Source organism: Coturnix japonica, chromosome 19 (genome assembly GCF_054131305.1).
Source record: "Coturnix japonica strain WE chromosome 19, WE-NBRP24, whole genome shotgun sequence".
Classification (NCBI taxonomy): Eukaryota; Metazoa; Chordata; class Aves; order Galliformes; family Phasianidae; genus Coturnix; species Coturnix japonica.
This window is the reverse complement of record NC_140681.1, coordinates 2549360-2572258: the sequence shown is the minus strand read 5'-3', so window position 1 is coordinate 2572258 and position 22899 is coordinate 2549360. Positions and strand designations below refer to the sequence as shown.

Below are 22899 nucleotides of genomic sequence, written 5' to 3'. Positions count from 1 at the left end.
GGTATGTACTGATATCAGCATAGCTGCCTCCTTGTCCTTTCTTTATATTCCTTTAAAAAATTAATCCAGACGTGGCCGGTCTGGTCATCAGCCAAAGCAGATTATTCGGGCTGGATTTAAAGAAAAAAATCAAACCATTGTGACAATCATGCAGTAGAACAAGTTATGCAGAGATGTTGTGTTGTGTTGGAATTTGAAAGGTACATCAGGATAGAGCCTTAATCAACCTAGACCCAATAGTGATCCTGCTTTGAGCTGAAGATTTAGCTGGCATCCTCCTGGAGTCCCTTCCAACCTGAATCATTCTATGATCCTATGATTGTTGGATTGGAAATGAATACGCATCCTCTCTCAAAATAGATTGCAAACTCTTTAATTGGTGAACGTGAGATCAATTTTAAGAAGTATGTTTTACCCAAAGGTCAACTTTGCTGTCTTTTATCCACTGCATCATAAAGGAGAGCTAACAAGCAGGAAGCTGTTAGGTTAAGAATAGTGTACAATGTTTGTTTTGCAAGCAGTAATGGTTTTGGCATTAAAAACCTGTTGCCTTTCCCTTTCTCTCAAGTCTGAAGGACTTAGCTGCACTTGAAGCAAAGCATTCATTGTTACAGAGTGAATTGATAGCCACAAGGGAGAAGCTGGAGGAATCACACCTTCAGAAGGATCTGCTGAAGCAAGAGAAACATGAGCTTACAGTGGCACTGGAAAAGGTATGGACAACTTGTTCCTAAGTAACACTCTGGAAGTGTTTGGGAGATGGAGTTCTTGCAGCAAGATCACAACAGGTGCTGTTTCAGAGAAAATAGCATTGTCCTTCTTGGGTAATGCTGTGATCTGCTCAGGTTCTGTGGTGGAGTCAGTCCCCATATGCTTGTTAGGAAGATCTTACTGGGAGCACATCAAGTATGTCAGAGACTCAAAGGAGATCTGGAGTTGCTGGTTGAAGTCGGGGTTATTCCTGTCTTTGTTTTCATGTTGCTGTTTTGTCTCTTCAGGCAGAGAAATCAATAGCAGCATTGACAGGGGCTCAGAATAATTTGAATTCTGAAATAGCTGATCTACGTGTTGCCGCAGAAAAGATGAGCAGTATTAATGAAGCTCTTGCACTGGATAAAGTGGAACTGAACAAGCTTGTGTTGCAGGTGAGCAGAGTTTCCAACAATGCAAGATGTTCACCTCCAGCTGCTTGATTCTTTTCAGACTCTGTGCCTTCACACAGTGTGACTGGCTGAATATGGAGATGTTCCTTTTTCTGTCCAATCCAAATCTTCTGCAAACCCTAACTGTGTTTTCTTTCCTTTGTGCATCTGTGATTGTAGCTGGAACAAGAGAATGAACTTCTGTCAGATAAAGTGAATGAGATGGAGAGAGCAAAGGTCTCTGAACAGGAGAAGATGTCCTTGTATAAAAGAACAAACGAAGAGCTTTGCACAGAGAAGTCCCGCCTGGAGGAGCTGCTGAAGAAAGCAGAGGAGCAACAGGAAGGGCTGCAGATGCAACTGAGAACACTGGCAGAGGAAAAGGAAGAAACACAGGAGCAACTGAACCAGGTGAGGTCAACAGTCTGGTTCTTCTGGGTAGGCATTTGTCTGCTTGGCTCAAGGAAGCTGCAATTGCTTAGTTCTGCAGTTCTTTAATCAATGAGGTGCTTGGTAGTACTGGAGGTCAGAAGGCTCCGTGTACATGCTTTTGGAAAGGGGTTGACAGCTTGTAGAGACCCTGACTCTGAGGAATTGAACTGTCCTTTGTTTCTACAGATTATTTTGATCCTCTTGTCGGCATTTGTCCCTTTTTAATTTTTTTATAAGCTCCAGAGATATAATTATTGTTGCACATGCACCTGAATGAGGCTGCCACTGGTACTGGTGGTGAAACAAGAAAACATTGAAGCTCTTCATCTCTTTCTGAGGCAAGAAAGAGCTATGTGTCTCTAATGTTTTCACTGTGAAGTCCACTGTTTTCAGAGCTCAATTTGTTCAAACCTGGGGAGTGGGACAGAGCTGCAAGTCAATGTCTGCTGCCTTGTACTGCTAAGAAGGGATCGGCATCTTGCTTGTCCTGCTGGAATTATATTTTAAGACATAAATGTAACTTTGGTGGGAGATAACTGAGAAAAATACGATTTTTCTCATGATCTGTTCTGCATTAGATAGACTTTAAGGTAAGTTATTTGGCAAATAGAAAGTAGAGATGGTACAATGCAGAAAGTAGCTTAAAAATCATGGTTAATTTCCAAGTGTGATTATCAGCAATGTATGTTGGGCAACTTTTTTTAAATGTAAGACAAGTGAACAGTATGACAGTGAATTACTGAATACAATCTCTTTGGCTACAGCAGCCCCAAAAATTGTTAAGTTACAATGCTCACCAGTGCTTCCCTGCCTCATGGCATCCAGCTGCTATACGTGCTGAATTAAGTGATGCTTCATGGGATTCTTAGTTGTTTAGTTTTATTTTTGAAGGAGAAACCATTTTTACTTTAATTCTCATCATTCAGCAAAGTTGTATTTGCTCAAATTTAACATTTATGGCACTGATAGGGATTCTGAGAGTTTAGTTTGCAAGGCAGCAGTTCTGGAAGATGCAGGATTTTCATGTGAAAACAAATAATCTGGGGTCTGTGTGTTTGTCCTCAAGTAGCTGCCTGGTCTCAGCCAACCGAGTGTGGCCCTATGCATCACTTCCAAGTCTCAGTGCCTTTTGGCAGCCCAGAGTACTGGTGTTGTATCCAGCAGATGCTCTTAGGCTTTCAGCCCTCAGTGCAGGAACTCTTTCTCCTCTAACTGATTCAGAAGTGACACTAGTTGGCTCTGAGCACGTATTCAGAGAAATGACCAGAAATATATTTTATCCTGCTTGCAGGTTTACCGCCAGCGAGAGTCAGCTAGCAGTGGTTTGGAGCAGTTGCGCCAGCAGTCCTCTCGCCAAGAGGATGCAGTGGCCAAGGTGTCCAAAGAGAAGGAATTCCTGGTGCATGAGAAGGCTGCCCTTGAGGTGCGACTGGCAGCTGTGGAACGGGACAGACAAGGCCTTTCAGAGCAGCTGGCAGAGGCCAGGTAAAGGCAGGGAGGAGGCCCTAGACAGGACATTATTTAATGTCTGTAATTACAAAGGTGGTAATCATTACACCAAGATTTATTGCATCCTGTACGCTTTCCAGATGGCTTTACCTTCCTTAGGCTGAAATTGAATAATCTTGAGGGGGGAGGAAGAAAATGTATCATGATATGTGTTGTTTTTTGTGACAGCTAAAGCTAACACGGTTCTAGGTTCATGTTCATGCCCCCTTGCACATCACTGCATGAAGTCTACAGCAAGCTGATCTGATTCCTCCATAGCTGGTACCCTGGCTCTGGATTGGGAAGTAACTATGTCGTGCTGTCTTTGCTTCCATCCAGATATTTAGTGGAGCCTGGAACTTGTGTTTTTTTTGTTGGTTTTTTTTTTTTCTTGTTCTGCACATTTCAACACAGATATTTGGGATTCAAGACTACCATACATCTTGAGTAGGACAGCATCATTTAGTGTGAAGCTAGAGGCTTATGCTGAAGGTCTTGAGGGCATTATGCTTCTAGTCTAACTCTTGTTAACTGCGATGCAGGACCTAGGTTTCATTATATCAGCAGCAGGGAAGTTTATTTTGAGTCCTTGGCAGTTCTTGGGAATTCTTGTTCATCATTGGGTTCTCTGTACGTTACCACGTGGCCTCCAGAGACGGCTATCATGGGGATGTTATGCAGGGAAGTAACAAGACTTTGTCCTTGAGCTGTCTCAGACTGCTAAGATTGTGATAAATTCTGTGTTTCACCAAAGAAATGTGCTGAGATGTTTGTCCTTCCTCCTAGGTGGTTTTTAGAGGATTCTTGAACTACAAAGCTGTACAAATGGTATTTTACAGGTTGTCATGCACCTTGACTTTTACACTTGGCTGTTCCAGAGTGTGTTATCAGGGCTGATGATTGCTGTTTCAGCACTGTCTGATTCTTGAATGCTGCTGCTTCTGTTCTCCAGCTTCTCATGTTCGATCCAGCTGAATTCTTTTGTCAGATTGGCTGTACTGCTTGTCTGCAGCTTTTAATGCTGGTTCAACTTCCAGAGAAGAGCACAGCCAAAGGTGCAGGGTGCAGTATGGTGAATTTTGAACTCGAGCTGTGCAGTAACACTGATGTTTTTCCTGTTTTATTGGTGTGCAGGTGAACGGAGGACAGTCATTGTATGTATCTGTTCTGCCATACAAACAGAGGTTGGCAGTAGATACTTTTAAACAGACTTTATTAAAATGTTGGGCTTTTTCTTGTTTTTTGCTTCAGTGACAGCAGCAGTAAAAGAAATGAATAGATAAATTAATTCTAAAGAACCCTTGGCAGTAGATAAAAGCACTGCCCAGAAGAATAAGCGCTTAGTCTCACCAGATGATGTTCTCAAGCCTTTTGCTGTCCCAGTTTTGGACTCTTATCTTTCCTGTTTTAGAGCCTGACTTCTATTTATCTTTCAGTTGTGGCACATTCAATTTATACTCCTGGATATGGGCATGATCAGTCAAGTTTTCCATTGTACATTGAAGTAATCAAATGTTAATTTGCTAGGGTTTATTGCTTTATCACCCACAATGTGCCCCTTTAGCTTTAATGATATCATCCTAATTGAATCCCTGTACTGATGAAACGGTGCTGTGTATTGTAAGATACTGGCACTCAGAACACTGTATTAAAGCAGAGAAGTAACTTCAGCTTCTGATTCCAAATTCCTGCGTGTCACTCGTAGCAGCCTGTTGAAGTCTGTGTACGTAGCAGTTTGTATCTGCACTACCACATCTTCCATTTTAAGGAATGATGAACAGTTTGGGCTGCTGCATGCTTAGTTAGCAATACTTGGTGAAAAATAATGAGTTTCTATTGAACTTGTAGCAGTTTGAACTGAAGGATTCTCTTATTTCTTATCTCTCATTTCAGATGCTGCTTCAGCTGTTAGAATCCTTAAAAATGCAGCTACAAGCTTGACAGGTTACTCTATTATCTGGTGTTTCCCTTTCAAATATAGGGAGTCTGGAAAATTACCTGCATATCCCTATGCTATGAACAGCATAAACAGTCACTAGCAAGCCAGGAAAATGCTTTTTTTTTGCTGTGTCTCCCTTCCACCCCATTCCACAGAACAAGTCTGAAGTGCCAATTTGGTCGGGGCTGTGCACAGAGGATGGGCTTCTGATTTATTGACACAGCTACCTGTGTGTTACAGATAGCAACTTAAGATTTGGCTATTGAGGTTAGGCTCTACTTCCTGCATTATGCTGGGTTGTAAGTAAAATCTGGAGGGGCCTACTTTGCTATTTTAAATGGCAGAAATATTTTTGTCCATGAATTTCCACTCAACCTATTTTCCGTATTCAGATGTCGGGATCTTGAACCAGTTCTTACTGGAATAATTCCCTGTGGATGTCAGGAGCAAGAGCAGCTCATTTCTTTCCATGTTTACAACATGTAGGTCAGTGAAGGACACCCTGGAATCCAGCCTGTTTGAAGCTCAGCAGCGTTTATCTCACTTGGAGATCACCAAGAGTCAGCTTGAAATCCAACTTCATACAGTCGTTCAGGCTAAGGAAGTGATACAAGGTGAGAGCTCACGTACTTTGCATCTGGTGTGCATTTGCAGTGCAATGCTGAGGAATGAAGGAAATGCAGAGAGAGCCCTTTTACACTGAAATTAAAATGGTGTAAGGCCAGCAAATTCAGAATAGTTTCTGTAGGCACTGCTTTTCTTGCCATTTGCTATGTTTGCAGGGGAAGTGAAGTGTCTTCAATATGAGCTGGAAACAGAGAGATCTCTAATGAAGCAGGAACGGCAAAACATGTCACAGCGGCTCATTCAGATAGAACAGCAGCATAACAATGCCCTGAAACTTCAGCAAACTGATCACGAAGTGGAAATAAACAAACTCCTACAAGACCTGGTAGGAAACAATATGTTTTAATTCTTCAAGTGAGCTCTGTGGGATGGCTTTTGCATAATTGTTGCCCAAGTGTGAGAAATGGCAGTAGTTATCAGCTGTCAGAAGCCACACACTGCTGGGCCAGGTGGTAGAGCCAGTGGCTTGTACTGGAAGGCATGTGAAGGGCCGACATGATTTTGTTGGGATGCTGAATGCAGCCACAGATTTGCTGTGGGCCTAAGACAAATTCAGCTGAATGTTGGGTGAAACTCCACCCAAAGCCACAGTAAAGCGGTAGGATCTCACCAAACTCCTGTCTGCCATGAAGCAGACTCACAACATTCCTGCCAGCTTCCATTGCAGTAACTTCTTTCTATCGTTTTATGGTTAACAGATGTGTTACTGTAGGACTTAAAAGAGTGTGGAACAGCTTGTAGTTCAATTCACTGCCTGTCTTGTGACTAGGACATTGGGATACTGGCCTTTTTCTCACCCGACAGTCAGTCTGCATCTTTTCAGTGATTACAATGACGCTGAATCCTGAAAATAGAAGATAGAGATAAATCCTAAGGTGTGTGGAAACAGGCAGCCATCAGAGTGGAGAACTTGGTATCTACTTCTCTTTTTCTTGCTGACCTGCTCTTCTATGTTCCTTGATAGGGCACAAGGCAGCTATAGCATGCTGTTCAAGTGGAGTTGTGTGGGAAAGGTGAAAATTTACATGTTTCTCATGTTACCTGAGACTTCATCTTGAGATCTTTTCCTTCACTCATCAGGCAAGTGAACAGGAAGGACACCATTTAGAGCTACAGGAGGTGCTGGAGCTCTGGGAAAAGGAGAAAGCAGAGACAGAAGGGCAGCATGAGAAGAAACTACTTCACATGAAGGAGAAAGTTGCTACCATGCAAGCTCAGCAAGAAGAGGAACGAGCTAGAGTTGAAAGTGCCAATCAAGAGGTGAATGTGAAAGCAGAATTTGTTTTTAATTTTCTGCTTTACTTATTGACATTTTTCTTGACACTGAATGTCTGGGTAGAGATGTTTCTTGGATGCCCTTCTTTGAGCAGGATGCCTTAACAAATGTAAGACCTCTGTGCTATGAAGGACAATGCCTGTAACACAAGAGTTTACCAGAGTGTGGGCTTAAGATGGTGAGGAAGTCTACTAAAGGCCTGCAGATAGTATGATCATGTCTCACAGTGGTGAGCTGAAGGAAGCCACCTGTACAGAAAGGACAGAACTATGGGAGCTAGCTGGATATTGGGATGTGAGAACATGCCTTGTATGTCCCTGTTTTCCTGAAGTGTTTTCTACCTTGAATTTGTGAAGTGAAATGCGTGCAGGACTGTCTTTGGCAGTAGGAATGAAATATTTCTGTGCACTGTAACAGAGGTGGCCTCTGAATTTTTTCTTTTAGAAGTCACTTGCTGGTATATGGTTTTGCGCCCAGATCTTCTGTGCCAAAGTAAACCTGTCATACTGAGAGTTCTTCCGGTGTTCTACCCAGATTCCTTCTTAAGCAGACTGCCTAGGAGTGGCAGTACCCCCATTTGTGTCTGCCAGTACTGGAATGGTAGGACCAGCTCTCAGAGGTGGCAATGTACATCTTAAAACTGGAATTTTCACCAAGCCCCACTTAGGATGCATGACTTGCCTGAAGCTGCTGCCTTCACCCTCCCGCAGCCTTGTATGTTCTCTACAACTAAGCGCCTGAAAAAACCTGTATTAAAAGACAAACAGGTCACAACAGAAGACAAGAGAAATGTCATCACTATTCTTATTAGGTGATTCAAAGTCTGTTGAAGGTTCAGTCACAAATGGCCCATGTGCTACCCACATGACATTGGAATCTGTGCCAACAAGTGGACAGATAGTGGCCTAAGAGATGGGCATCATATTGCTCTGAGACTGTGTGAGCCTGTCAGCCTTCAAATCATTGAAGGATGTGGAAATTACTTTTTTCTGTGGAGATTCAACCTGTCTCCTCCTCTGTATTTTTGTGCAGATCTTGACAGAAAAGGAGAACGAGAAGAAAGCTTTATTAGAGACACTACTCCAAACTCAGGGAGAACTAACAGAAGCCTGCCATCAGCTTGAGCAACTCAGGCAGGAAGTGAAAGAGCAGCAGGAGTATGAGCAGGTAAGTCTCTCTAGTAGGGCAGGTAGAAAGTTCAAGCAGTTGGTGACTGAGCACAGGGTCAGAGAGAGGCTGCTAAAGCCAGGTTAGCAAGGAAATGGATCACAAGTCCTGGAGCACTGAAAGCACAGAGCCTGCCTGGTAAGGAAAAGGAAAGATGGGTTGCAACAAAAGTAGAGACGGTTTGAAAAGCAGAGTGAAATGGGCAAATGGATGAGATTATATGGAAAGAGGAAACATGCGGAGCTGATGGCAGGTCCCAGTAAATCGCTCTTCATTTTGGTTACAGAACATCACAGAAAAACTGCAAGAAGAGCTGCAGGAAACTCACTGTAAGATCAAGATGGTGGAGAGTATGCACAAGGAAGAAATTGAAAACATCAGAGAGGAAAAGAATATCCTTCTTCAGCAGAGGGATGATCTACAAAAACAGGTGACTGAAACAGCAAAAGATACTTGAGTCATCAAGTAGGTGGTGCCTTCACTAATTGTCTTTCTAATGCAGAACAGACATACAGTAATTCCTCTGACTGCCATCATACTGTAGTGTCTATCTCAGCTGATGTAAAGGAGACCTACTGGTCATTAGCTGCCTCCCTGAACAGATGGGCTAGCTCTTTTTTTGTTTGCCAGTAGTCATCAGAATGGATGTCATCTGGCCTTTGTTTTTTTTAAGGTGCTTTATGAGATGAACATCATGCCACTCTCTACGTGTTTCAAACAAATCAGCTGAATCTGATACTCTTACAATAGAACAATATTTAAATCTGTTCTTCCACTTTCCTCATAGTATATGTATGGTTTGCAGTGACAAGCTGTAGTCTTTGACTGCTCTGTTATGTTTTGGTGCAGGTAGAAGAGCTGGCATCTCAGCTAGCAGCCTCTGAAGAGTCCCATCAAGCAATTGGCCATAAAGCTCAGCAAGATCTGAACGAGGCACAAGAGTTGTCCAGGCAGAAGGTACTGGAGGTTGTGCATCTTCAGAAAATGTTGGAAGAGAAGAGGGGCCAGTGGGAAGAGGTAGAACATCAGAACAAAGAACTGCAGGTGTGCCTACAGTCCTTAGAGGGGGAAAGGAGTCGATGGGAAGAAGTGGAACGTCACAATACAGAATTTCAGGCTTCCTTGAAGGCTCTAGAGAGTGAAAGAGACAGGTAATTGAAAGCCTGCAAGGCTCTCTGTTCTATTTAATGAGTTTCCTCTTACAGATCTTTTCATATGCAGATGGATGTGATACCATTTCCTTAAAATGCAGTTCAGAACTATCTATGCAGAACCATTTTATTCCTTTGATATCCTGTTTCATTCTCTTTTTTTCTCATCTTTCAGTTACATTTTTTTTTTCTGAAATAGTCTTTCTCTTAAAATAATGAATTTCTATCAGGACAGCATATAAATACTGTTAAACTTTCAGAGATTGAAACCCAAAACATTCCAAGGAAGCGGGATGGGCTGCAGTGTAATGGGCTAAATAGGTCCACCAGCTCCACCTTGAGTCCAGTACACTTGGAACATTTCTTTAAACATTCACAGTCATTTCATCCTGATACTTTTGGCTGGAGTCAGGCATCTTGAAATGAGGATTTTGAGCTAAGCCAAGTTCCCTTCAGGGTATGCCTACAGAGGCACACAAGGATCAAGCTGTTTTTTATTGCCATGTTTCCTCATTTCTCAAAATAACCCAGCAGGCATTTGGAGGTGCTTAAGCAGGGTCCCTGCTAGCCCTAAGGGTTACGGATGTTAATGACTGTCCAAGGATTGCAACAAAAAAGACTTCACCTGGGGAACTCTTCCCAGTCTTCAATGTATCTTTTCATTGAAAGGAGGAGAAAGAAGAGGCAGTGAGCTCTTGCTTCTCCTCTGTGGGATTCTACATCTTATATGAGGATCTGAGAATTTTCCTCCAAACTTCACTTAGCACTTCTGCCTTTATTTCCCTCACTGAAATTAATAGTAGTGCTTGCAAGTCTTATACTCCCACATATCACCTTGTTGTCAGTTGCTGTTCCTAGTAGGATATACATGCTGGGAAAACAAACTTTCTCTTTATTGTCAAAATCTCTTCAAATCTCGTTAGTAGAAATAATTTATTTTCTTCTTTTCTTCTTCCCCATCTTCATTTATTTTAGCTATATGGCATCACTGTTTGCATCATGGTACTAGTCTTAGCTTCTACCAGATTGTTAGCTGAACCAATGATCTGAGAGCCCTTTTGGTCTGGGGAACATAAGGAAAGTTCCCCACTTAAATCATATACTGAACAAGCATTAACCTTCATGGTCCAGTGTTTTGAGCCTTTAATTCTCCTGTGTCTTGCTTGTTTCATTATTGCCTGTCTCTGAAATCAGCTTTTAGTAACTAATGGCTCTGGGGAAATTGAGACACCTATGGCTAGTCTCTTCCTTTGCTAGATTTTTCTGGGTCTTTGACCCTTTGCTGTACATCTAAGAGTATTACTGTGAGCTCCACTGCATGGAGCCACTCACATAGGAGGATAAGAAGTTATACTATGGATAGTAGACATTTATAAAGATGCATTATCCATAAACACATTAAAAATTACACATCTCCCCTTTCCCTGGAGCTTTTAGACTAACATTCTTTTGTGAAATTCAAGTTGGGAAGAACTAGAACCAGTGGTGGATAAAGCTGCCACTTATTACCACCGGTATTACAGAGTGGCAGAACATGAGATTATATCTGTGGATATCACTTCTAACATCTCTCTTTAAGTGTTTCAGCGTATGTGCTCCAGGTTGTCTCTATTCCCATCTGAAAAATATATTGAACTTAGCCACTAATTTGCTTTTCTCCATGGAAATGAGAGTAGTAGGTGCATGCTTTGCTGTGATTGCCAGTCTGGCTTAGGACTGAACGAGTAGCCTAGTTGTTTAGGTACACCTCAGCAGACAGCAGTTTTAGCCTTGGTGGTGAAGTCCAAAGAATTTATTAGGTGTGATACTGTGAGTAATGCGTTGCATGTTCCCTCTTTCAGGCTATCTCTGTCTCTGGAACAGAAGGAATTGAGCCTCAAGACCTTGGAAGAAAACAATCTTGTCCAGCAGAATGAGGTGTCTAAACTACATTCTGCTATTCAACAAGCTCAGCAGCTCCACTCAGACCACAGAAGGGAAATAGAAGAGCTCAACAACCAGGTGTCCTATCCATTAAGCTTCCTTTTACCCAGGGACATTGAATACCACTTCAGTTTGTAGTTTCTAATTTGTTTCCCCTTCCAACCATACACACTCCTGTGTTCTGTCTAGAGGCTGCACACTGGGGTGAAGGCTGGATTTGCTGTGTTTTCCTTGTGTTGCTCCCTGTTCTCTCATGATTCAAGGCATTACATCTCTGAAGAGCAACAGAAGACTCCTTAGGAACTTCTCAGTATCTATGTTACAAATGTCCCCCAATGGTGGGAATCTACCTTTTGTAGGTCTGATGACATAGAAGTGGTTATCATGGTCTGTGGAAGGCACTTCCACCTCAGCCAAGTCCATCTGGTGTTCTGGAGATGCACAGTAAGGGATGGTGACTGACTTCTGTTTACTTCTACTCCTAGGCACCCCTGACAGCCTCCCCTCCATGCAGGGCTGCTTGATCTGCCACCTTGCCCTGCCAGCCCCCTATTCAAACACACGCTGCTTCATTTCTGAGGTTGGAAAGAGTGAGAGCTCACTCATTCTGTTGTGGCTGGGGAAGCTTCCTTTTGGACCCTTAGTCAAATCCAGGCACTTGTTTCTAGCTCATTGTCTGTTTTGCTTAGTCTGAGTTCTTGTGGGGTGTTTTATTTTTTGCCTTTTGTTTCCAAAATGGTGTTTACTTGGACTAATTTCTTCTTCATTCTTCTCCCTTCTTCCTTCTGTGCTTTCTCAGTAGCAGCTCTATCCCTGAGATTCTGTGCATCTGTGTTACAGGTACAGACACTGCAGGAAGTGGTGCTGGAGAAGGAAGCTAACTTGGCAGCTCGGGAGAAGCAGCTGTTACAGGATCTGGAGGAATCTCGTGCAGGAGAACAGTGCTTGAAAGACTCTTTAAACGTGCTAGAGGCTGAGATGTCTGAACTTCATCTGAGGCTTTGTAGCACAGAGAACAGAGCAAAGGCATTGGCTACAGAGTGCCAGCAGGCTAATAATGCCCACTGTGAAGCCCAGTCCCAGCTGGACAAATTGCACTTGGTTCTTCACCACATGCTGTGTGACAGCACTGATAAAAACAAAGACATTGCTGCTTGGAGTTCAGGCAAGTGTTGGAGGGATGGAAATTATGTAGAGTGCTTGGGGATGGAGGATAATATAGAGGGGGGAGGGACAGTTCTTTGCAATCCTAATAGATTTGTCCTTTCCAATACAGACTGTCTCAAGTCTTGAAAAGTCTTGGAAGCCTGAGGTTTCTGCAGAGGCAAGTCCATGTTGGTACATGGAGAAACCACTAGCACCAGTAGTCACGAGGTGCATGTGTGTTCTTTTCTGGGAGCAGTACTCACATTAGTGTGCTGCAAAATAATCTTAGCCTATGGCATAGCTTGCTGCAACATAAACTACAGCACAGCTATGAAGATGCTGCCACCTTCTGCAATATATAAACAGATCTTGTTTGTTGGAGCCCCCCCCCCCAGATTAAAGCTTGAAATTGAACGGCTTCTCTCTTCAGAACAGGATCATGTCTGGGGCCAAACTGCTTCTCAGGCCAAGGACCTCCCTGTAGAGCTCATGGTGGACAGAGTGGCAGCAGCCCTGCAAGACCTGCGTCAGGACCTGAAGCAAACTCGGCAAGATCTGGTAACGTGTCTCTGTAGTGCACCCAGAAGTCCTGTCCCTTTGCTGGACAGGATGAGCAAAGTGCCAATACCAGAACGGGTGTGAATTCTTGTAGGTCAGGATTGTTTGCTGCCACAGGGAGAAAGGACAATGATATTTCCCATTACAGTCTAATGCCCCCTCCCACCTAGGCTATTTCTGCATTTAGCTTTTGTACCTTCTTGTCTCCTGCCAGCAGTGGCTCTGTGAACATATACTGCTCTTGCCTCCTCCAGAATGATGCTGGGAAGAAAGTGCAGGACCTGGAACTGGAGCTGAGCAAGAGGCAAACTGAGAGGGACCACTTCAGTGCCCGCAATCAGGAGCTACAGAAACAACTGGCTCAAAGCCAGGAAGGTACAGCTTTTACTTTCCAACCCACTGAGTCAATCCTGTCTCACTGGAAGGGATTTCTGATACCACACAGAGGAACAGTGCTGCAGTGCCAGGAGATGAGAGGGTGGGCGGAAAAGCAACAAGCATGAGATTTGACCATAGGATTACCAATGAAAGCTTTTCATAGCAAAAAATGCAGTGGCTGGCTTTGCATCCAGTGCTGTGGCTGGTGATGGTCGTGCCAGCAGTGATGCCTTTCAGGTCCTGTGTCACTACAGAATAGGTATAGCTTGATTCCTCGTACTGTCTTCCATAGACTAAAACCATCAGCCTGCTTAAAACATTGCCTTTGTTGGTTGAGTAGGCCCTGCTTGTCCAAGTAGTCAGCTTTTTCCATTTTAGTTCCTGCCTACTAGTTGAGTCTGTTTCTACAGTTCTGTCTCTTAGTATGCTTCATTTCCTGTCTGACTGTAAACTCTTCTGTTTCCAGTCTCACTGCTGATATGAAGCTCAGTTATTCTCGTTGTGCTGTCATCCCACTGTCAGGGAACGTTACTTTTCTCTATCAGAGCACAATGTATTACCCAAGCATTCTTTTGGAAAAAAAATTCCTTGAAGTGCATCTTCAAGCATAACATCAGCATCTGTCTCTTCTGTAAAGCCTCATATGTCTTTCTGGTTAATTAACTGTGTCACAGTCTTCACTTGTGATTCTTGTTCCCCTTGCCTACTCTTTTTCTTTATGGCACTAGATGTTTCACTGGCTGTCCCTGTCCTTGTTTCATCAGTGAGGGTTCTATCAGATTCGAATGCTGTTGGTGACCTGCTGCTGTCCCATTAACCCTAGCCTTTTAACACATTTTTAACAGAACGACAGATGCATTTTCATATTATTCTGAACCTTGCCACTTTTCATGCTTCCATTTTTCTCTGGCTGGAAGGTTTTTAATTATGCCCAGTTTGGAAGTTCATGTGGGTTTGAGGCCTATAAAAGACAGGTTACAAATCAGTTTGATCTTACTTTGCTTTTCTCCTTGACCTTTGCTGCAGAGACACAGATGGCAGAAGGCAAGAACAACTCTCTACAAGCAGCCTTGCAAGCAGAGGCTGCTGCTCTAAAGAAGGAGGCTATGACGCTACATCAAGAGGTGGCATCTTTGGAAAGGAAACTTGAGAGTGCTGAGGAGCAAAAAAAGGATGTGCTGGTATGGCTAACAGATGCCATGAAGGGCAGTTTCTAGCTTTTTTTTCTTTTTCTTTTTTTTTTTTTTGACATCTATTAATAATTTTAAGGAACTATTTTATTTTTTTTTTTTCAGTGGAGAGTTGGTTTTCAGTGATGTTATAGAAGTTTAGTCAAATCTGATAAGATACAAATGCTGACTAATTCTCTTTCATTTACCTTCCTGCCATTCATTCTGTGTTTCCTAGACTTGTTTTCCTTCTAGCCCCTGTAGCTGAGTTATCAGGATCAACACCTTGAGTTAGAGGTCAGTCCAGAAAGAAGAGAGAGCCAGTATCACAAAGTACAGGGCAAAAGAACAAAACTTATATAAGCAATCGTTTTATCTTGACTTTTCCAATAGCATTCTTCTGAATAAGGAGAAAAAGATAACGGAGTCATATAAAACTTATTAACGATGCAGGTTGTTCATTTTCTGCAGTTCTGAAGATTTCTGACAGCCTAAGTAACTTTCAAACTTATGTTGCATGGTTTAAGCCCAAATACACATTTAAATTCAGGAGTATCCGGACTTGAAGGGTAGTGCAGGAGGGTTCTCCAGCTCCCTGGGAGGTAGGGTATGGTCACTCTTTTGTTCCAACAGAAGAACACAAGCCGCCTTCTGTTGAAGCTAGTGACTGCAAACAACAAGAGGATTTTCTTACAGCAGAGGACACCTGTTGAACTTATTGCCAAATGGTCTTGTCAAAACAGTGGGCCTGTATAGGATCAGGAAGGGTCTGTCAGAGTTCTCACAAGCTGAAACAGTGCTGGGGTTGGGGGTGGAAATATCATCTAAATCCACCATCAAAAAAATCAGTTATGGCCAGTTTGCTAAATTCAGTACAGTTCTCAAATACAGATGGTGGTGGTGTTGGGTTTTGGGGGGTGTTTTTGGGGTTGTCTATTTATTTATTTTTAAGTGAGAGGGAAAACAAATAGGTAGAAGCTCCTACTAAAAGTTCAGACCGCAGCCCTTGACTGCCACCAAAGCAGAGTTCAAATCTAGTATGGAAAACAAACCTACATAAATAGAATTATGGGATCTTTTTCTCCCTGTGTTGCAGCATGAACGGGACAGACTGCAAGCAGTTGAAGAAAAACTGATGTGGGAGATAAAACTTCTTCAGGAGTCAGTCACAGCCTCAGAAACACGAGCAAACACAGCAGCAGATATGAATCACTCCCTTGAACAAGAACTACAGACCACATTGTCTGTCTTGAAAACAAAAAATAAGGAAGTGGACACTCAACGGGAGAAAATCCAGATGCTACAGAAAGAGGCAGCGGATGTAAAAGCTTTGCAGGAGAGTCTTACTCAAGTGAATGCCATCCTGTCAAAGAGAGAGGGAGAAATGAAGTTATACCAGGAACAGATAAGAATTCTGGAAAGCCAGAAAGAAATGCATAAAACTACTCTAGATCAAGTTATTAAGGACATGAAAGAGAAAAAACAGAAGACAGAATCCCAGCAAGAACAAATACAGGAGTTAGAGAAGAAGCAAGAACTGCAGAGGACTGCAGTAAGCAAAATGAGCAAAGACCTGGAAGACAGAGATAAGGAGATCAGATCCCAGCAAGAAGAAATATGGGAGCTGGAGAAGCAACGAGAACTGCAGAGAGCTGCTATAGGCAAGATGACTAAAGACCTGGCACACAGAGACCAGGAGATCAGATCCCAGCAAGAAGAGATACGGGAGCTAGAGAAGCAGCGAGAATTGCAGAAAACTGCTGCAAGTAAAATGAGCAAGGATCTAAAAGACAGAGATGAGAAGATAAGATCCCAGCAAGAACAGATAGAGGAGCTAGAGAAACAGCAAGAACTGCAGAGGACTGCCCTAGGCAAAATGAGCAAAAACTTGGAGGAGAGAGACCAGGAAATCAGATCCCAGCAAGAACTGATAAGGGAGCTGGAGAAGCACCGAGAAATGCAGAGGACTGTTGTAAATAAGATGAACAAAGACCTGGAGGAGAGAGATGGGAATATAAGTTCCCAGCAAGAACTGATAGAGGAGCTGGAGAAGCAGCAAGAACTGCAGAGGGCTGTTGTAAGCAAGATGAACAAAAACCTGGAGGACAGAGACCAGGAGATCAAATCTCTGCAAGAACTGATACATGAGCTAGAGAAGCAACAAGAAATGCAGAGGTCTGCTGTGAGCAAGATGAGCAAAGAGCTGGAGGAGAGAGACCAGGAGATTATATCCCAGCAAGAAGAGATAAGGGAACTGGAGAAGCAACGAGAAATGCAGAGGACTGTTGTAAGCAAGATGAGCAAAGATCTGGAAGAGAGGGACCGGGTGATCAAATTCCAGGAAGGGAAGCTAATGATTCTAGAACAACATGGTACATCACAGGTGAGAAGTCTGCAAGTGGATCTTGATCATATGAAGGGAAGCTTGAAGGAGAAAAACTTAGAGCTGATGGCTCTAAATCAGCAGATCAAAGAACTGGAGATGGAGAGAGAAGAGGTGAAATCTTTGCACACAGGTCTTGAGCAGCTCAGAGCAGTTCTTAAGGACAGAGAGAATGAGTCTGACTCTCAAAGGAATCAGTTAAGACTCTTTCAGCAGTACAAGGAGCATCAAGAGGAGTACCTGCAAGAGCTCCAGGGTAAAGTAGAAAAAATGACACTTTCTTTATCTAGAAAAGATCAAGAGCTTGAGTCACAGCAAAAGCAAATCCAGGAAGCTGAAGAAGTCATGGAAAAGAAGTTGAAGACTGTTTATGAGCAACTGGAGCAGACGTTAGAAACCTTAAAAGAAAAGGAAAGACTTCTAGACATCCAAAAGCAACAAACAAGGGAATATGAGGAAAGAACGGAACAGATGGATGTCTTATGTAGAGACTTAGAATACAGTAAGGCAATATTGAGAGAGAAGGATTTAATGATTGAATCTCAGAAGGAACTGATTGAGACCTTCCAAAAACAAGAAAAAGACTCTATGCAGCAGAAAGAAATTCTGCAGCATCTTAAAGAGGCTTTAAAGGAGCAAGAACAAGAAACTGTATCCCTTAGGAAGCAGTGTGAGGCATTGAAAGAAAAGGAGGAAAAGCACAAAACTGATCCAGTGATTCTTCAAGAAACAAAAATGTCTCTGCAAGAAAGAGAAAGAAAGATAGAGGTTTTAGAGGAGACTATCTCTAAGCTTCAACAACAAAATGACGATAGGATGATGCAGACTACAGTTATAATGCAAAAACTAGAATGTGCTGAATCTTCCCTAGCAGCTAGAGATCAAGAGATAGCATCTCTGAAAGAGCATGTCCAGGAACTTCAAGAGCAGAAGGAGTCAGAAGCTAAACAGGTCAAAAGTCTACAGGAGGACCTGAACAAAATGAGCAAAACAGTGAAGAAGAACAATTTGGAAATTCTCAAACAGTCAGAGCAGATTAATGTGTTTCATATTCGTGAAGAAAGTATGAAAGCAGCTCTAACATCTTGCCAGAATCAAGTGAGTCTGCTTGAGGAAGTGGTGAGAAAGAGAGATGAAGACAATGAAACTCTTCTGCAAAAACTCCAGCACCAAGAGGAAGAACTGAAGACCTTGCAGAATCTCCAGCTTATGCTATCTGAGAAGAAAGAGGATATTAAACATCACGGAGAGGAAGAGAAGTTCCTAGAAGAAGACTTGCATAGGAGAAAATGGGAGACGAAAGCTCAAGGTGAGCAAAAAGAGTTAGAAGATGAGGAAATAAGAGGTCTTCGAGAGGATCTCCAGCATGTTCAGCAGACTCTGACAAAGAAGGATGAGGAGATCAAATACCAGACAGACAGAATCAAGTATTTAGAGAGCTCTCTGACAGGGAAAGAAAAAGAGCTGAGGAGGCAGAGTGAAATCTTGAAACAATTAACATCGGCTCTGCATTGGAAAGATGAAGGGGAGACTCTCAAGAAACAAATCCAGAAACTCCAAAAATGGGAGGAAGAGGAGGAAGTTAAGAGGAGGGTTCTGCAAGAGAGAGACCAATTCTTGAAAAGGCAGAAGGAACTGGCCCAACAACTGGAAGCTGAGAGGAAAGTAAATGGGGAAGAACTGAAGCGTGTGATTGCTATTTTGAAGCGGACTGAAAGCGGAGAAATTGAATGGAAAGAGAAGGCACAGGCACTGACTCTTGCCCTTTCTAAGAGTGAAATGACCAATGGGACTTTGCGGGAAGAAATAGCCATCCTGCAGAGTATGGTTTCAGAGAGGGACAAGGACCGGTTTCATCTTCAGGTAGGTGGTGTGACTGGACATCAGTCAACTACAATGTCAGTAAAGGATGCTAATGTTGTTTCCCATAAATATTTACCAGCTTGGCCAAAGAGGGTATGATTTCAGTCAGCAGGCTTGCCTGCTTGTGTAGCACAGGCCACAGGCCATTCACCTGCATCAATTTTTTTCTGTCAAGCCCAGAACTACTGAAAGAACTACAGAGCTTGCTATTAAATCAAGTCCAAAAGTTAGGGATTAGTAATCAGTTCTGCTGTCCAGGCAAGTTTAGCTGACATAGTGTGGTTAGGATTTGGCATGGAGACAAAAGGGCACAGCTGACCAAACTAATGTGCTAAACTTTGTAGAATTTTTTAAAGGTGGCTGAGCAGCACTCACAGTGACGGTGCTTAGAGTGTAATTTCAGAGACCTGCTGTTTCTGACCATGCACATTCTGTCTACTAATGAACAAGCAAGAAGTTATTTCACTGCTAACTATGTAATTATGTAGTGGTCCCTATGCAGAGCGCCTAAAAACATATATTGCTGTTTTGGCCTGTCAGTCAGGAAGGAAAGAAGGGACTTAATGATGTCCATGCCCAAGGCTGGCCACCCTCTGTGACATGTTAATTTGGTCCCTCTAACCTTTATGTGATAGCTGTTCACATAATCTCTGTGTATACCCAGGAGGCTATTGAAGGTGGTGAAAACCTATCATGGCTCTTAGAGAAGAAGCTCCTATGGCAGCGGCTGGAGTGTCTGCAGCAAGCAGTTGCAAAGCTGGAACATGAAAAGTCTGAGCTGAAACAACTCAATGCTGAGCTCAGGGTAACTCTTGAGCAGGTAAAAAAGGCTTTCACTGCCTGTGCAATGCTTATGGTCCTCTGGAACTCAGCTTGTTTCCATATACAGTCCTTTAGAGTCCTCTGTTTGCTTCCCACTCCCACATGGAGACACAGTTTCATTTTCTTTCTCCACTGACACCTCACTGCTTTCACAGACAAACATTCACTCAGGTCCTACTCTTCTCTCCCTGGTGTCACCTTGCACGTGCATTTGACACTCTCATGTCAGAAACTTCCTCATGCTCTTTCTCTTCCGAATCGAGTGCTTTTTGCCTCCAGCTTTGTCTGATGCAATTGAACAGTCTCTGCACAGAAATCTCCTCACAAATAACGTCCTGGGATCTTTTCTTTTTTCTTGTTTGGTGGCTGGTTTCTGTGATTCTTTATCCTGTCCAACATGCAGGTGGAGCATGAACGGAGGAGACTGAAGAGAAGTTGTAGTCGTCAGTCACAGACAAGTACAAGCAGGTTTTCTCTCTCAGAATCTGATGAGGACAAGTTGGCTGCGTCTAGAAAGGTGTGAACAGAAGCTTACTTGGTGAAAGAAGGGTTTGGCCATACAGAGGAACTATGGCAAATTCCAGTGGCATTATTGCCACCCCTCCACCCCCCCAACTACATAGACATAATGTAAGTCTAATACAGACTGTGACCCTGCCCAGACTGAAGCCTAATGAAATACTTGCATTTTCTTCACAGGAGGAGGTTCGTGCTCTCTGCAGTCAGTTAGCTGAGTTACAGAACCAGGTGAGGAATAGAAAAGCTGTCATCAAAAGCTGATGTAGCTGCACTGCTGAACACAACTTTGCATGATGTTACAGCACAAGTTATGTTTGGCTGGGTCCCCACTGTCAGGAATTGAGTACACCAGGCAGTGGAAATACCCAGGTTTCTGCATTTGTTGGCCACGGATAAACAAGACTGCTAATGTAGGCTTGTCTGTGACTTACCAAGTCAGGCATGGTGGGTGATGGATTGCAGGAAAATGAGAAAACTGAAACTTTCCTGCAGCCCGAGAGGATGTTTCCTTTGAGCCATACTCATCCTGTCAACTGTTCCTATCTTTACTTGATTCATTAAAAGGGGAGCTTGTATCTTATCAGAGTTCCAGGGGCACAAGACAGTGGCCAAGCTTTTAGCTGTCACGCAGCCTGTATTGTTGTTCTGTGCTAATCATGGTCCCAGTACTGGACTGAGTCAGAGACCTAAGCGCTATAACATTACTTGTTTTATCAGTGTAAGCACATACCTTTCAGTTACTAAATGCTGTTGCATCTTTTCACAGCAATACTGGCAGTACCAATAGGTTGTCAGACTTCTCTTCCATTTCTATGAGTCAGGTATATCTGACTGTAGGTCATCTAGGAGATCTTGGCCTCCCTGAGGGTATGAATCTTCACAGGCGATAAAAGCAACAGGTGTACATAATGCTTCTGTGGCTGAAGTACATACTGCTTAGTTCTGGAAAGTAAGCTGAGCATGCTGCTGAAGCCAGCAAGCTCTTTCTAGGAAGCTTCAGTGGCTGAAGTTCTGTTGCTAGAGAGAACTAATCAAACTCATTTTCCTCTTGAGACTGTTGTATTGGCATGCACTGTGGACCTAATTCAGCAGGAAAGTTAAAGTGTTCTGATCAAAGAATAGATCTTAGCTTACTAATTAAGGCACTCCATAGCTCTGGGAAACAGCAAAACTGCAACTCAGTCTCCTGTTTCCTAGCAGATGCTTTAAGCAGCAGGTGGCTGCTTCTCCCACTTGTGTCCCTGGATCACTTACAAGGTGTGGGAGGGTTTTTCTGCCTTTAAACCCCAGTGTCCTTGTTATTTCAGATACGAGGTCAGATCTGTTCCTCTCTGAAATGGTGTGGCTCCCTTCGGTTCCTTTTTTCATGTTAGCTGTTAAGTTTTTAAGCTGCATATGGACAGAACAGTTCTTCGTTACCTCCTCCTGAACAAGCAGTGGTGTAACCAAGTGGTCCTTGTGCTGAGGAAAAAGCACATGGAACTAAGGTGGCAGTTGCCAAAATTTCTCCTTTGAAAAAAAGAGTTGCATTACTGAATCCTGTAGGAATCTTTTTCTTTGCTGTACATGAATGTCAGTGCTGTACACGTGTACAGTATGAGAGAAAGGAATTTGCACTGTTGATCATCTGAGTTCAGTTCATGTTGACTTTGGAACCTGTTACTTCCCATTCAGCAAGGACAAAGTGTTGGCCAGGGCTGGAGTTAGAGGGTGCTTGCCTGGTTCCTTGGAGCTAAGGATGGTCCTATAGTGTGGGTCTCTCTGAGCTCAGCCTTCTGCCTCTTTCAGGTGACTCATCTGCAGCAGCAGTTGGCACAAGAACGGAAATACAAGCAGGACTATATTGAGTGCTGTGCGAAGACCAGCCAGGAGCTGTTGGACCTTCACCAAGAGCTGTCTTACTCCCTGGAGGCTGTGGTCAGGGAGCCCAAAGCTGCTGTTCTGGAGGCAGAGACTCAGAAGCTGGACCGATCTCTAAACCATACCTTGATGCTAATATCTCTGGACTGCAGATCTCCTGAGAGCCAGCTGTTGCACTCAGCAGTGAGCTCTACCACAAGGGATGGCCTGAGGTAACAGGAGCAGGTTGCAGCCAGAGCTGCAGTAGCAGGTGGTGAGGTGATTGGTGCTGAGCACAGGCACTGAGGTAAGAGAGGAGTCTGGAGCACTGCAGGGTCTCCAGCAGCAGTGGGAGGACAAATCTGGTGCTGGCTGGCGTGGATAGGGTCGGCACGTGAGCCTGACAAGGTCATCCTTCTTCCTCCTCTGAAGCACTCCATCATGGCATTGCCTCACCAGCCTCCCAGTGGCTCTCCGAGTTAGGTTATTTCTGTCAGCTTCTGTACTGTTCACAAAGACTTTTTCAATAAAGTTATTTTTCCAGAACACTGCACCTTTCTTGATCTATATTTTTCCCCTATTACATTCTTTAAAGCCAAGTTCCATGCTTAGCTGGGTCAGTTTCTTTCTGTACTCATGGTTGTGATGAGCAATATTCTCTGAGTGTCCAAACAACAGGGATGCTTTGTTATTTCTTTGTTGTACTGGGGCAACTGCACCGTCACAGTGTTTCTGTGTTCCTTGGGGGTGCACTTGGTTCTGTCTGCATTTAATAGCATCCCGTAGTGGCTGAAATGTTTTGGAGGTTTATTAAAAGAAATTTTGCTGAAGGACTGCCACATTTCTGCAGTGAAAACAAAAACAGCCAAGTGGAAGATAAATATGTGGCATGGGAAAAGGTGGTGGTAGCTTTTCATTTCTACAAGCAATGACTCATACAAGCTTATGTGGTTTAATGTGAGAAGGAGGGAAATGCTTCTGTTATAAAAATGAAGTGGAGAGGAGATGCTGGAGATGTAAGAGTGCATGATGTGATGGTGGCTTTCAGCTTTGTTACTGCTACAGACAACCTGATGG

General features: G+C 43.3%; 1 protein-coding gene across 4 annotated transcripts in view; it reads left to right on the top strand.

Moving 5' to 3' along the window:
• The window catches only part of LOC107322829 (uncharacterized), a 31444-nt gene extending 9076 nt beyond the window's left edge, over window positions 1–22368 (top strand). For 3 of the 4 annotated variants that reach the window (XM_015881328.3, XM_015881329.2, XM_085520111.1), the window contains exons 12-31: window positions 569–713; window positions 999–1145; window positions 1323–1553; window positions 2866–3059; window positions 5488–5615; window positions 5784–5953; window positions 6709–6888; window positions 7937–8071; window positions 8358–8501; window positions 8921–9222; window positions 11064–11223; window positions 11986–12310; window positions 12722–12849; window positions 13104–13224; window positions 14254–14408; window positions 15493–18642; window positions 19307–19462; window positions 19868–19981; window positions 20164–20211; window positions 21772–22368. In XM_015881328.3, coding sequence (XP_015736814.1) covers window positions 569–713; window positions 999–1145; window positions 1323–1553; window positions 2866–3059; window positions 5488–5615; window positions 5784–5953; window positions 6709–6888; window positions 7937–8071; window positions 8358–8501; window positions 8921–9222; window positions 11064–11223; window positions 11986–12310; window positions 12722–12849; window positions 13104–13224; window positions 14254–14408; window positions 15493–18642; window positions 19307–19462; window positions 19868–19981; window positions 20164–20211; window positions 21772–22059 — 6421 coding nt within the window. In that variant the 3' untranslated portion in view covers window positions 22060–22368. Of the gene's footprint in view, window positions 1–568; window positions 714–998; window positions 1146–1322; window positions 1554–2865; window positions 3060–5487; window positions 5616–5783; window positions 5954–6708; window positions 6889–7936; window positions 8072–8357; window positions 8502–8920; window positions 9223–11063; window positions 11224–11985; window positions 12311–12721; window positions 12850–13103; window positions 13225–14253; window positions 14409–15492; window positions 18643–19306; window positions 19463–19867; window positions 20095–20163; window positions 20212–21771 lie in introns of all 4 variants that reach the window. The other variant, XR_001559062.3, reaches the window with a different exon arrangement.
• Window positions 22369–22899: the final 531 nt, after the last annotated feature.